This window comes from Canis lupus, chromosome 12 (assembly GCF_003254725.2).
Source record: "Canis lupus dingo isolate Sandy chromosome 12, ASM325472v2, whole genome shotgun sequence".
Classification (NCBI taxonomy): Eukaryota; Metazoa; Chordata; class Mammalia; order Carnivora; family Canidae; genus Canis; species Canis lupus.
Window position 1 is genome coordinate 179,935 of NC_064254.1, and position 15,854 is coordinate 195,788.

General features: G+C 39.3%; 1 protein-coding gene across 12 annotated transcripts in view; it reads right to left on the reverse strand.

Annotated features, from left to right (window-relative positions):
- Positions 1-6,871: 6,871 nt before the first annotated feature.
- ENPP3 (ectonucleotide pyrophosphatase/phosphodiesterase 3) overlaps positions 6,872-15,854 on the reverse strand; it is a 97,532-nt gene continuing 88,549 nt past the window's right edge. For 10 of the 12 annotated variants that reach the window (XM_049092490.1, XM_049092491.1, XM_025418053.3 and 7 more), the window contains 3 exons: positions 15,512-15,644; positions 13,400-13,556; positions 6,872-7,128 (listed from right to left, as the gene is read on the reverse strand). In XM_049092490.1, coding sequence (XP_048948447.1) covers positions 6,958-7,128; positions 13,400-13,556; positions 15,512-15,644 — 461 coding nt within the window. In that variant the 3' untranslated portion in view covers positions 6,872-6,957. Of the gene's footprint in view, positions 7,129-13,399; positions 13,557-15,511; positions 15,645-15,854 lie in introns of those variants that run through there. The other 2 variants (XM_049092495.1, XM_049092494.1) reach the window with 2 other exon arrangements.

Below are 15,854 nucleotides of genomic sequence, written 5' to 3' on the forward strand. Positions count from 1 at the left end.
TTGTTCATTTATGAGAGAAAGAGAGATCATGAAGGAGGGGAAGCAATGGAAAGGGAGCGGCAGACACCCCACTGAATGGGGAACCTGGACACAGTTCTCCATCCTAGGACCCTGAGATCATGACCTGAGCCAAAGTCGGATGCTTAACTGACTAAGCCACCCAGATGCTCCCTTAAAGAAAAAGAGCTGACCCCCAAGACATGACAGCATGCTATTTTACCTAGTTCTTTTAACAGTAGACATACATTCAATATAGAGGTCTACTTCTTTCTTCATAGTATTGGAATAGCATTATTCCATTCCATTGTTTAAACAAATTCCATAATTTGTTCAACCAGTCTTTGAGGTTGTTTTCTGGCTCTTTCCTACTGTAAAAGATCTGTTGACAGTTTTTACAAGTAAAATTATTGAATGAGGTAATGTGTTTCTTTTAATAAATATTGTCTAATCATCAAATCTAACATCTTATACAACCTTCACCAAAGTGACACTTCTCTTGCTCTCCCTTCTGTTTAGATCATGCTGGACAGAGAAATATAGCCAAAGATTATAAATGAGATAAGAAATCTAATAAGGGAGAGGGAGGAGCAAGATGGCGGAAGAGTAGGGTCCCCAAATCACCTGTCTCCACCAAACTACCTAGAAAACCTTCAAATTATCCTGAAAACCTACGAATTCGGCCTGAGATTTAAAGAGAGACCAGCTGGAATGCTACAGTGAGAAGAGTTCGCGCTTCTATCAAGGTAGGAAGACGGGGAAAAAGAAATAAAGGAACAAAGGCCTCCAAGGGGGAGGGGCCCCGCGAGGAGCCGGGCTGAGGCCGGGGCGAGTGTCCCCAGGACAGGAGAGCCCCGTCCCGGAGGAGCAGGAGCTGCACCGACCTTCCCGGGGGAAAGGGGCCGGCAGGGAGGTGGAGCAGGACCCAGGAGGGCGGGGATGCCCTCGGGCTCCCGGGGACACTAACAGGCACCTGCGCCCGGGAGAGTGCGCCGAGCTCCCTAAGGGCTGCAGCGCGGGCGGCGGGACCCGGCGGGACCCGGAGCAGCTCGGAGGGCTCCGGCGGCGGCTCCGCGGAGGGGGCTGCGGGGCGGGAGCGCGAATCCAACAGCGCAGGCTCCGGAGCACAGGGCGCCGGGACACAGCCCAGGATCCGGCCTCCCCCGGGACAGGCAAAGGCCGGGAGGGCCCAGGACAGCAAGGACGCTCCTGCCCCGAGCTGAGCAGAGCAGCGGCCCCGCCCCGGAGCCTCCAGGCCCTGCAGACGGAGTTCCTGCCGGAGCTGAATCCAGGTTTCCAGAGCTGCCCCGCCACTGGGGCTGTTCCTCCTGTGGCCTCACGGGGTAAACAACCCCCACTGAGCCCTGCACCAGGCAGGGGCACAGCAGCTCCCCCAACTGCTAACACCTGAAAATCAGCACAACAGGCCCCTCCCCCAGAACACCAGCTAGACTGACAACTTCCAGGAGAAGCCAAGGGACTTAAAGTACACAGAATCAGAAGATACTCCCCGGTGGTTCTTTTTTTTGTTTTTGTTTTATTTTGTTTGTTTTGTTTTGTTTGCTTTTTGATTTGTTTCCTTCCCCCACCCCCTTTTTTTCTCCTTTCTTTTTCTTTCTCTTTTTCTTCTTTTTTTTTTCGTTTTTTTTTCTTTTCTTCCCTTTTTTTCTCTTTCTCTTTTCTTTCCTTCTTTCTCTCCTCTCTTTTTCTTTTTTTCCCAATACAACTTGCTTTTGGCCACTCTGCACTGAGCGAAATGACTAGAAGGAAAACCTCACCTCAACAGAAAGAATCAGAAACAGTCCTCTCTCCCACAGAGTTACAAAATCTGGATTACAATTCAATGTCAGAAAGCCAATTCAGAAGCACTATTATACAGCTACTGGTGGCTCTAGAAAAAAGCATAAAGGACTCAAGAGACTTCATGACTGCAGAATTTAGAGCTAATCAGGCAGAAATTAAAAATCAATTGAATGAGATGCAATCCAAACTAGAAGTCCTAACGACAAGGGTTAACGAGGTGGAAGAACAAGTGAGTGACATAGAAGACAAGTTGATAGCAAAGAGGGAAACTGAGGAAAAAAGAGACAAACAAAAGACCATGAAGATAGATTAAGGGAAATAAACGACAGCCCGAGGAAGAAAAACCTACGTTTAATTGGGGTTCCCGAGGGCGCCGAAAGGGCCAGAGGGCCAGAATATGTATTTGAACAAATTCTAGCTGAAAACTTTCCTAATCTGGGAAGGGAAACAGGCATTCAGATCCAGGAAATAGAGAGATCCCCCCTAAAATCAATAAAAACCGTTCAACACCTCGACATTTAATTGTGAAGCTTGCAAATTCCAAAGATAAGGAGAAGATCCTTAAAGCAGCAAGAGACAAGAAATCCCTGACTTTTATGGGGAGGAGTATTAGGGTAACAGCAGACCTCTCCACAGAGAACTGGCAGGCCAGAAAGGGCTGGCAGGATATATTCAGGGTCCTAAATGAGAAGAACATGCAACCAAGAATACTTTATCCAGCAAGGCTCTCATTCAAAATGGAAGGAGAGATAAAGAGCTTCCAAGACAGGCAGCAACTAAAAGAATATGTGACCTCCAAACCAGCTCTGCAAGAAATTTTAAGGGGGACTCTTAAAATTCCCCTTTAAGAAGAAGTTCAGTGGAACAGTCCACAAAAACAAAGACTGAATAGATATCATGATGACACTAAACTCATATCTCTCAATAGTAACTCTGAATGTAAACGGGCTTAATGACCCCATCAAAAGGCGCAGGGTTTCAGACTGGATAAAAAAGCAGGACCCATCTATTTGCTGTCTCCAAGAGACTCATTTTAGACAGAAGGACACCTACAGCCTGAAAATAAAAGGTTGGAGAACCATTTACCATTCGAATGGTCCTCAAAAGAAAGCAGGGGTAGCCATCCTTATATCAGATAAACTAAAATTTACCCCAAAGACTGTAGTGAGAGATGAAGAGGGACACTATATCATACTTAAAGGATCTATTCAACAAGAGGACTTAACAATCCTCAATATATATGCTCCGAATGTGGGAGCTGCCAAATATATAAATCAATTATTAACCAAAGTGAAGAAATACTTAGATAATAATACACTTATACTTGGTGACTTCAATCTAGCTCTTTCTATACTCGATAGGTCTTCTAAGCAAAACATCTCCAAAGAAACGAGAGCTTTAAATGATACACTGGACCAGATGGATTTCACAGATATCTACAGAACTTTACATCCAAACTCAACTGAATACACATTCTTCTCAAGCGCACATGGAACTTTCTCCAGAATAGACCACATATTGGGTCACAAATCGGGTCTGAACCGATACCAAAAGATTGGGATTGTCCCCTGCATATTCTCGGACCATAATGCCTTGAAATTAGAACTAAATCACAACAAGAAGTTTGGAAGGACCTCAAACACGTGGAGGTTAAGGACCATCCTGCTAAAAGATAAAAGGGTCAACCAGGAAATTAAGGAAGAATTAAAAAGATTCATGGAAACTAATGAGAATGAAGATACAACTGTTCAAAATCTTTGGGATGCAGCAAAAGCAGTCCTAAGGGGGAAATACATCGCAATACAAGCATCCATTCAAAAACTGGAAAGAACTCAAATACAAAAGCTAACCTTACACATAAAGGAGCTAGAGAAAAAACAGCAAATAGATCCTACACCCAAGAGAAGAAGGGAGTTAATAAAGATTCGAGCAGAACTCAACGAAATCGAGACCAGAAGAACTGTGGAACAGATCAACATAACCAGGAGTTGGTTCTTTGAAAGAATTAATAAGATAGATAAACCATTAGCCAGCCTTATTAAAAGAAGAGAGAGAAGACTCAAATTAATAAAATCATGAATGAGAAAGGAGAGATCACTACCAACACCAAGGAAATACAAACGATTTTAAAAACATATTATGAACAGCTATACGCCAATAAATTAGGCAATCTAGAAGAAATGGACGCATTCCTGGAAAGCCACAAACTACCAAAACTGGAACAGGAAGAAATAGAAAACCTTAACAGGCCAATAACCAGGGAGGAAATTGAAGCAGTCATCAAAAACCTCCCAAGACACAAGAGTCCAGGGCCAGATGGCTTCCCAGGGGAATTTTATCAAACGTTTAAAGAAGAAACCATACCTATTCTCCTAAAGCTGTTTGGAAAGATAGAAAGAGATGGAGTACTTCCAAATTCGTTCTATGAAGCCAGCATCACCTTAATTCCAAAGCCAGACAAAGACCCCGCCAAAAAGGAGAATTACAGACCAATATCCCTGATGAACATGGATGCAAAAATTCTCAACAAGATACTGGCCAATAGGATCCAACAGTACATTAAGAAAATTATTCACCATGACCAAGTAGGATTTATCCCTGGGACACAAGGCTGGTTCAAGACCCGTAAAACAATCAATGTGATTCATCATATCAGCAAGAGAAAAACCAAGAACCATATGATCCTCTCATTGGATGCAGAGAAAGCATTTGACAAAATACAGCATCCATTCCTGATCATAACTCTTCAGAGTGTAGGGATAGAGGGAACATTCCTCGACATCTTAAAAGCCATCTATGAAAAGCCCACAGCAAATATCATTCTCAATGGGGAAGCACTAGGAGCCTTTCCCCTAAGATCAGGAACAAGACAGGGATGTCCACTCTCGCCACTGCTGTTCAACATAATACTGGAAGTCCTAGCCTCAGCAATCAGACAACAAAAAGACATTAAAGGCATTCAAATTGGCAAAGAAGAAGTCAAACTCTCCCTCTTCGCCGATGACATGATACTCTACATAGAAAACCCAAAAGTCTCCACCCCAAGATTGCTAGAACTCATACAGCAATTCGGTAGCGTGGCAGGATACAAAATCAATGCCCAGAAGTCAGTGGCATTTCTATACACTAACAATGAGACTGAAGAAAGAGAAATTAAGGAGTCAATCCCATTACAATTGCACCCAAAAGCATAAGATACCTAGGAATAAACCTAACCAAAGATGTAAAGGATCTATACCCTCAAAACTATAGAACACTTCTGAAAGAAATTGAGGAAGACACAAAGAGATGGAAAAATATTCCATGCTCATGGATTGGCAGAATTAATATTGTGAAAATGTCAATGTTACCCAGGGCAATATACACGTTTAATGCAATCCCTATCAAAATACCATGGACTTTCTTCAGAGAGTTAGAACAAATTATTTTAAGATTTCTGTGGAATCAGAAAAGACCCCGAATAGCCAGGGGAATTTTAAAAAAGAAAACCATATCTGGGGGCATCACAATGCCAGATTTCAGGTTGTACTACAAAGCTGTGGTCATCAAGACAGTGTGGTACTGGCACAAAAACAGACACATAGATCAGTGGAACAGAATAGAGAATCCAGAAGTGGACCCTGAACTTTATGGGCAACTAATATTCGATAAAGGAGGAAAGACTATCCATTGGAAGAAAGACAGTCTCTTCAATAAATGGTGCTGGGAAAATTGGACATCCACATGCAGAAGAATGAAACTAGACCACTCTCTTGCACCATACACAAAGATAAACTCAAAATGGATGAAAGATCTAAATGTGAGACAAGATTCCATCAAAATCCTAGAGAAGACCACAGGCAACACCCTTTTTGAACTCGGCCATAGTAACTTCTTGCAAGATACATCCACGAAGGCAAAAGAAACAAAAGCAAAAATGAACTATTGGGACTTCATCAAGATAAGAAGCTTTTGCACAGCAAAGGATACAGTCAACAAAACTCAAAGACAACCTACAGAATGGGAGAAGATATTTGCAAATGACATATCAGATAAAGGGCTAGTTTCCAAGATCTATAAAGAACTTATTAAACTCAACACCAAAGAAACAAACAATCCAATCATGAAATGGGCAAAAGACATGAACAGAAATCTCACAGAGGAAGACATAGACATGGCCAACATGCATATGAGAAAATGCTCTGCATCACTTGCCATCAGGGAAATACAAATCAAAACTACAATGAGATACCACCTCACACCAGTGAGAATGGGGAAAATTAACAAGGCAGGAAACAACAAATGTTGGAGAGGATGCGGAGAAAAGGGAACCCTCTTACACTGTTGGTGGGAATGTGAACTGGTGCAGCCACTCTGGAAAACTGTGTGGAGTTTCCTCAAACAGTTAAAAATATACCTGCCCTACGACCCAGCTATTGCACTGTTGGGGATTTACCCCAAAGATACAAATGCAATGAAACGCCGGGACACCTGCACCCCGATGTTTATAGCAGCAATGGCCACGATAGCCAAACTGTGGAAGGAGCCTCGGTGTCCATCGAAAGATGAATGGATAAAGAAGATGTGGTTTATGTATACAATGGAATATTACTCAGCTATTAGAAATGACAAATACCCACCATTTGCTTCAACGTGGATGGAACTGGAGGGTATTATGCTGAGTGAAGTAAGTCAGTCGGAGAAGGACAAACATTATATGTTCTCATTCATTTGGGGAATATAAATAATAGTGAAAGGAAAATAAGGGAAGGGAGAAGAAATGTGTGGGAAATATCAGAAAGGGAGACAGAACGTAAAGACTGCTAACTCTGGGAAACGAACCTGGGGTGGTAGAAGGGGAGGAGGGCGGGGGGTGGGAGTGAATGGGTGACGGGCACTGGGTGTTATTCTGTATGTTAGTAAATTGAACACCAATAAAAAAATAAGTTAAAAAAAAGAAATCTAATAAGGTAGGTATAACACAGCACAATCTCTGCAAAACAAAAAAAAATGACTTCAAAATAAAGTTCACATTTGCATAGATGAAAAAGTGAAAAGGAATGAAATCACACCACATGGCTTTTTTAAGGAGTTAAGGAAAAATAGAAAGTTTTATTTTGTGATTATTTAACAGGAAAGAATCATTTATATTCTCCCAGAATTCATTTATATATTAGGTTAAATTATAGTTTCAAATGTGGGTAAATATGTCTTTAGTTGCAAAATTTCAGAGACAGGCTGTGCTTTTTCCTGGTAAAAGTCCAGCCCAGTAAGAAGTTCCACATCACGGACCCGAGCAACATGGGCTTGCCATCTTTCTTCAATCCAAACGGCTTCTGGTTTACCTTCCTATAAAAGAGAAACAAAAGACTGTTTTTCATGGGGCATTATTTTTCATTCACAGAAAAATCTTTTTATCATTTAGAAAGTTTCCTTTTGCCTGGGAGTTTTTTTAATTTATTTTTTATTGGTGTTCAATTTGCCAACATATAAAATAACACCCAGTGCTCATCCTGTCAAGTGCCCACCTCAGTGCCCATCACCCAGTCACCCCCACCCCCCACCCACCTCCCCTTGCACCCCTAGTTCGTTTCCCAGAGTTAGGAGTCTTTCACGTTCCGTCTCCCTTTCTGATATTTCCCACTCATTTTTTCTCCTTTCCCCTTTATTCCCTTTCACTATTTTTTATATTCCCCAAATGAATGAGAGCACATAATGTTTGTCCTTCCCCAATTGATTTATTTCACTCAGCATAATACCCTCTAGTTCCATCCACATCAAAGCAAATGGTGGGTATTTGTCGTTTCTAATGGCTGAGGAATATTCCATTGTATACATAAACCACCTCTGCTTTATCCATTCATCTTTCGATGGACACCGAGGCGCCTTCCACAGTTTGGCTATTGTGGACATTGCTGCTAGAAACATCGGGGTGCAGGTGTCCCAGCGTTTCACTGCATCTGTATCTTTGGGGTAAATCCCCAGCAGTGCAATTGCTGGGTCATAGGGCAGATATATTTTTAACTCTTGAGGAACTTCCACAGTTTTCCAGAGTTTGCCTGGGATTTTTATTGCCTTAAATCTTAACTTGATATAGCTTAATTTTGTGGTTTACTAAAATAAAAGGAAAGCAAAAGTATACTGTAGCAAATACAGACCACCACAAAGTCATAAAATTCATCTATTTTAATATATACTTCAGGTAGAAAAGAAATAAGATCTTATAGATGAAGTTAAATCCCCAATTCAGCACTAATCATTATCACGAGTCCATGTGAATTCAGCCTGTTTTCTTTTACTGCACATCAATATATACTACATAGTATTGACTTCAGAGTTTTCAAGGTTATGTGATTATAAGTGATAGTGTATAATTACTTTCTTGGTCAGTATTATGTTTGCAATCTATCCATAGTGATATATCTAGAGCTAGTTAAATCATTTGTTATTAGCTGTGGCTTATGATAGTGTTTTTTTTTCATTGCCGTAGTGATAGTATTTTTGGCATTACAAATTAAATGGTGATGAATAACTTGGCACATGTCTCCTATATTCAAGAATATGAGTTTCTATGAGTGAAAAATCAGTGAGGGTGACAAAACATGAGAGACACCTAACTCTGAGAAATGAACAAGGAGTAGTGGAAGGGGAGGTGGGTGGGGGGTTGGGGTGACTGGGTAATGGGCACTGAGGGGGGCACTTGGCAGGATGAGCACTGGGTGTTATGCTATATGTTGGCAAATTGAACTCCAATAAAAAAATTTTAAAAAAAGAATATGAGTTCCTAAGATCTATAAATGGACTTGCTAGATCATCGAGTACATGCAATTTTAATTTTACCAAATTTAAACTCTCCATTCCTCAAGGCGTTCATATCAATTTACACTTGCCTTGACAGTGGAGGATAATACCTGTTTACCCACATCCTTGCCATATTATGATGCGAAATACTGTCCCATCTCTGTTTGATTTTATTACCCCAAGTATCATAATAGCAGAGTATCTTTTCAGGCATTTCTTGGCCACCTGACTTTTAATAGGCTTTTTACTACATAAAAGTTAAGTTGGTCATTTAAAGCCATGGATTTCTACATATTTTCTTATTCTTTATATAGTAATTTTCTGATATTCACATGGTATTGTTTATTTTCATTTAGATTCTTTTAAAGTAAGAAAATCTAAAATTTGTTTAATTAGATGAGTGTTTTATGACTGTCATGTGACTTCAGCGTAGTTATTTTTTACATATGCAGGCTTTAAAAAGGCAGCTATTATTTGACCTAGAGGAAGTTTAAGAGGAAAGTACTGCTTGTGTATAACCTCTCAAGCACTTCTGTGTGGGATTCACGATGTGTGTTAATTTTGTAAAACAGATATGCTGTGTACTAATTTGAGCTCATATTTCCAATGGGAATCAAATTAATTCTTTTCTCCTGCTTTTACTATATCCCATTTCAGCTGCATTTAATATTTTTATCATGTTTTTTGTAAAGTTCTCTCCCACTTGATTTATATTGCTCTGTTCTCTCATGGCTTATTTGGTATTTAGCCAACTAAATATTTACTCAACATCTGACTCGGTCTACCCTCTTTTAAAATTGCGATTCAATATACCTAAAGCACAACACAAAATTATATCTAGGCATGGGGGGTGGTACTCAAGTCCTTTAATATCAGCTAGTCCACCTGTACCACCAACCTGAACAGACGCCAGCAAGAGTCAACTCTTACTATACTCGTGCATCCCAACAGGAGAGCAGCCTTGCATACATACAGTTTTTATGGGCTGTATTTAAATACAATTGATCCTTGAACAACACAAGCTTGAGCTGTGGGGATCCACATACATGCAGATTTATTTCAATAAATACAGTGCAGAACTACAATGGTCTTCTGCTTATGATTTCCTTCCTTCCTTCCTTCCTTCCTTCCTTCCTTCCTTCCTTCCTTCCTTCCTTCCTTCCTTCCTTCCTTCCTTCCTTCCTTCCTTCCTTCCTTCCTTCCTTTTTCTTCCTCCTTCACAAGCAGGAGGAACAGCAGACAAAGGAAGAGGGAGAAGCAGATTCCCTGCTAAGTAGGGAACCTGATACGGGGTGGGATCCCAGGACTCTGAGATCATGACCTGAGCTGAAGGCAGATGTTTTTTTTTTTTTTTTTTTTTGAAGGCAGATGTTTGACTGACTGAGCCACCCAGGTACTCCTCCTTATGATTTTCTTAATAATATTTTCTTTTCTGTAGCTTACTTTATTTTAAGAATACAATATATGAGACATAGAAAATATGTGGTTATCAGCTGTTATGGTATTGTAAGGCTTCCAGTCAATAGTAGGCTATTAGTAGGTAGATTTTGAGGAAGTTAAAAGTTATGCATGGATTTTCAACTGTGGGGGGGTCAGTACCCCTAGCCCCCATATTGTTCAAGAGTTAACTATGGGGATGCCTGGGTGGCTCAGTGGTTGAGCGTCTGCCTTCGGCTCAGGGAGATCCTGGAGTCCCGGGATTGAGTCCCACACTGGGCTCCCTGCATGGAGCCGCCTCCTCCTTCTGCCTAGGTCTCTGGCTCTCTCTCTCTGTGTCTGTCATAAATAAATAAATAAAATATTAAAAAAAAAAAAAGAAAAAGACTTAACTGTGTATGTGTTGCAAGTATTATATACCCCTAAAACAACTCACTGTTACATGTTTGAGGCATTATCAGTTTCAGTATTTTTCTACCCTAACTACTTCATTGTTTTCTCCCCTTAACCACATACAGTCTGGTTATTGCTGCTACCACACTAATGAAATTGCTTTGGCAAGGATAACCTGAGTGGATTTTTTTAAGACCTTCTACTTAGTTGATCCCAAGCTTCTAAAATTTCTTCTTTTTTCTAACTGCTTACTTGTTCAGGACACCTTCTGCTTCCTCAACTGATAATAGTATTTTCCATCCTGGAAGTATATACATTTCCCTCAATTCAATTTTTGGATCTCTTCTTTCCACTTTCTTCCCTTTGGCAACCTTATATCATTCTCATAACTTAATATCAAATCTGTCTCTACAGTTCTGATATCTCTCCCAAGTTCCATACCTGTATCTTCCATTATCTTCTGAACAAGCTGCAATAATGATTGTCAGTTGGACTCTTGACAATTCTCTTATCTGACAGGAATTTAACAATACAAAGTTGAAGGGGGTAAAAGAAAAGGAAAAGAAGCACAGAAAATATGGAAAGAATGGGAGGAAGAAAATAAAGCTATATGAATTAGTTCCCTAGACCAAGTGTGAGGTAGAATAACTAATCTAACATTTCTACAACTGACTGTACTATTGGGTGATTTGATTATAGAGGATTTTGCTTGTATACAGTCTCACTCTATGTTGACTGTAGAACGTGTAACTCTAACATAAGATGTGATTTCTTTAAAATGGCCACAATTTGCTTACTATTTATTGAGAAGTCTTAGGATTTTATATGAAATACTAATGCTCACAGTAATTTTATGAGGGAAGGTGAATTTTTGTATATACTTGAGGAGATTGACATTCAGTTATTTACCCAAAGAGGCAATCTCAATAACTGAGCACAGGATGTCCAACTCAAAAATCTATGCATTTAGTATCTACTCTACACTGTTTCTCATGTATCCTCCCAGGTGTTCAAGTAGTTTCACAAATTGAAGACCGCCAAGAGCAAATTCATTCTTCACATGACAACTGATTGTCTCATACATTTCCTAGTCAGTCATGCCTAAATTTTCAGTTACTTTTAACCCTTTCTCATCCTGCCACATCCTATTCATAATCACTTATAATCATAGTTTCATTTAAGTTTGCTTCGCACTCACCATAATCCTTATAAATGTTATATTCTTATTACTATACTGCAAAATCCTCAATATCTTAAATAATGTCCAACTCATTAGTGTTGATGTCTTCTTCAACGAAGATGATACCTATTAATTGAGATCTTTACTTTCTTTGGATGTCAGAGGCCTCAAATCATTTGTATTTTACCTTAAAGCCTTCTATCTTGTATTTTACCTTCTATAGTGAAGGTAGAATTTTAAGCAGATGGAAAAGAAGGGCATTCTAAGAAAAAGAAGCAGGAGCAATAATGCTGAAGTAGGAAAATTCAAGATGAAACAAGTCATTTTAAGGACTTCAGTGGGCCCAGAGCTTGGGTTTGTAAGGTCAACAAAAGGTAAATTGTGAAGAGCCTAAAGTACAGGCCTAGATGTTCTTGTTTGCTTGGTTTTATTTTTTATTTAGAGTAGATAAAGTTTTTGGATGAGAAAGGATGTCACAAGGAAAACCTAAAATTTAAAGTAGTCAGTACTGGTGCACAGAGGTGAATAGAAGGAGGACAAGAGACAATGAAGCTATTTAAGACTGGCACAAAACAGACACATAGATCAATGGAACAGAATAGAGAGCCCAGAAGTGGACCCTCAACTTTATGGTCAACTAATATTCGATAACGGAGGAAGGGAAGACTATCCATTGGAAGAAAGACAGCCTCTTCAATAAATGGTGCTGGGAAAATTGGACATCCACATGCAGAAGAATGAAACTAGACCACTCTCTTACACCATACACAAAGATAAACTCAAAATGGATGAAAGATCTAAATGTGAGACAAGATTCCATCAAAATCCTAGAGGAGAACACAGGCAACACCCTTTTTGAACTCGGCCACAGTAACTTCTTGCAAGATACATCCACGAAGGCAAAAGAAACAAAAGCAAAAATGAACTATTGGGACTTCATCAAGATAAGAAGCTTTTGCACAGCAAAGGATACAGTCAACAAAACTCAAAGACAACCTACAGAATGGGAGAAGATATTTGCAAATGACGTATCAGATAAAGGGCTAGTTTCCAAGACACAGGCAGAGGGAGAAGCAGGCTTTATGCAGGGAGCCTGACATGGGACTCAATCAAATATGTGCAAGTTTAAGTAACTCAAATATATGCAAGTTTAAGTAACTATTTACATACCATTTTCCTTAATCCATAAAGATACTGAAGTAGACTAACACATGATGTTTTTAAAAAGTGTTACTCATTGTCCATAATTAATCTCAGACCTCATGTTCCAAGTTGATGGAGTTTTTGTATTTACATATTCATTCAGTAAATTTGAGTGCCAACTTTGGCACAGAACTCTCAATTTTCTGTATTAAGAATAAAAATATTAATACAATATCACCCCTTCCCTTATGAATATGAATAAAGCATATATAAATTTAATACATAAGATATGCATATATAAACACTTGTTCATGTAGGGATATACATATTTAAATTGACATCAATTACATAAAGATAGTAATAGTCTAAGGAAAAGTTTAAGAATGAGGTAATTTGGGCAGCCTGGGTGGCTCAGCGGATTAGTGCCACCTTCAGCCCAGGGCCTGATCCTGGAGACCTGGGATCAAGTCCCACCCACATCGGGCTCCCGGTGTGGAGCCTGCTTCTGCCTCTGCCTGTGTCTCTGCCTCTCTTAATCTTTAGCACAACTCTACCCACAAAACAACTAAAAAATATGTTGCAGTCAAAGCCACTTTGATGAAAGCTTGGAGGAGCTGAGACTAATCATTTTCTCAGTTCCTGAGGACTCTCCAGGAGCAGACTCACCGGACAGCTCTCAACATTGGTAGGTCGGTGAGGGATAATAAAAGGTAGGACATCCAACCACCCAGGGCAGGCATTAGGGGTGTGGCTCCGGTTTTTGCAACTCGTCAGCATCACAAAGTAGTGCGTTGGGATGGGAACACTAGTGTTCGTTAGGTATCTAAAAACACAATGGAAAAGATCTCATGTTATTATACTTTTGCTTCTAAAACTAATAAATGTTGTCACACATTTTTAAAGAAATGCTATAGTAAAAATATAGTTAAGAAAGTAAATGAAATAGAAAGTACAAAATCTTATCACATGACTTTAGACTTCCATAAGCCAGAACAGAACTTTATAGAAGTTCAAACTTGGTCATTATAATATTATGGTAAAATATGAGAATATTAAGGAAAGCAGACCATGATATTACGCCTCCTGTGTTTCCTAGTTTTGTTGACTCTATAGTGACATAGTGACATTTTACAGTAGAGCAAGGACTGAAAACAAAGAAGCACAAATTCCAACTGTAGCACTTCTGCAAGATGTTTGGGCTAGTGCTAATCCTCTCACATTCTAAGACTTTGTAAGTTTCCTCAAGTTTAACATGGAGGTGATCCTGTACTACCAACTTCACAGTGCAGACATGGGGATAGATCATACAACCGATATGACAGTCCTTTAGTTTTAGATAATGAACATGAAAGTGCTTTTAAAAGTTTTAAGTGCCAATTACGAGCCACTAAAAGAAATATGACTGCTGGGGATCCCTGGGTGGTTCAGTGGTTTAGCCACTGCCTTTGGCCCAGGGCGCGATCCTGGAGTCCCGGGATTGAGTCCCACGTCGGGCTCCCTGCATGGAGCCTACTTCTCCCTCCTCCTGTGTCTCTGCCTTTCTCTCTCTATGTCTATCATAAATGAATAAATAAATCTTACAAAAAAGAAAAGAAATATGACTGCTATAAGTAGTGATATTATAGTGATTTTAGGATTTCTACATGAACTCAGAAGGTTTGTATTCTGGTTTCCCACTTATTAGCTGTGGAACATAAATAAGATACTTAACCTCTCTATATCTCAGTTTCTCCATCTCTAAATAGGGAGGCTAACAGAATCTAACATAGGAATGTTTTGTGGACTAAATGACATGTATGTGTTTAAAAAGATACTTATGTAGTAAAGTGCTATCAAAGTGTTTGCTAGAATTATTAAATGGTGAAATGAAGGATTAATAAGCACTAAAACAAGAACAAGACAAATGAAATAGATAAAGGCCATACACTGAGTTGTCATAAATGTTCCTCTATCAAAAGCTATAGGTAGAGGAACACCTGGGTGGCTCTGTGGTTGGGTATCTGGCCTTGGCTCAGGGCATGATCCCAGGGTCCTGGGATCGAGTCCCACATCAGGCTCCCCCCAGGGAGCCTGCTTCTCCCTCTGCCTATATCTCAGCCTCTCTCTTGTCTCTCATGAGTAAATAAAAATCATTTTAAAAAAAAAAAGGTATAGGTAGAAACCATTGCATTACACAATCTAGGCTCAGACAGCATAATTCTTTAGTTTGGTCCTTCATATACTTTGATAATAAAAGAAATAATGGATAAAACTTCTAAACCTCTCTATTCCTGTGTGCTGCATTCAAAGGTAATTCTTAGCAATGTATTATGACCAGGTTTGGTACAAAGACATACAAGTTAACACAACTGATTTTCTAGGGGAAACCTCTACCCTCTCCTGGGAGATAGTTTATTATCCACTATGGACAATATTATGAATCATCACTAATTGTTTTTTTTAATTAATTTATGTACTGGCTCTATATTTATTGATAGTACAGTGAGTCTTTCTTATCTCTTTAACCTTTACAAAATCACATTTTCCCTGTGCCCATTTATTTAGAAATTTCCTAAATAAAAATTTTGCTAATTTTTTCTTTGCACATTAGTCTAGATATTTGCCATATAAATATTTTGCAATATTTATAGACCAGTTGAAGATAGTCAATAATAACATCCCTATGTAAATATATTGTGTAATATTTAGAAGACTAAGCTTTTATTTAGAATACTGAGGTTTCCCCTCATAATACCCTATTGCTAAATCAAAAAATTCATTTGTTTGCAAATTACTTACCCTGTGATTTCATTTGGAGCATCAAAATGACCATCATAATTATAATCAAATACTGGTCCACTAACCACATTTACTCCATTTCTTTCCATGGAGAGTTTTACAAGAAGAAAACTGTGGAAGTAATCCCACATTTCTAAAAATAATAGAATAAGACGTTAAAAATATCTACCTTTTCAGATCCAGGAAATAGAGAGATCTCCCCCTAAATCAATAAAAACCGTTCAACACCTCGACATCTAATAGTTAAGCTTGCAAATTCCAAAATAAAGAGAAGATCCTTAAAGCAGCAAGAGACAAGAAATCCCTGACCTTTATGGGCAGGAATATTAGGGTAACAGCAGAC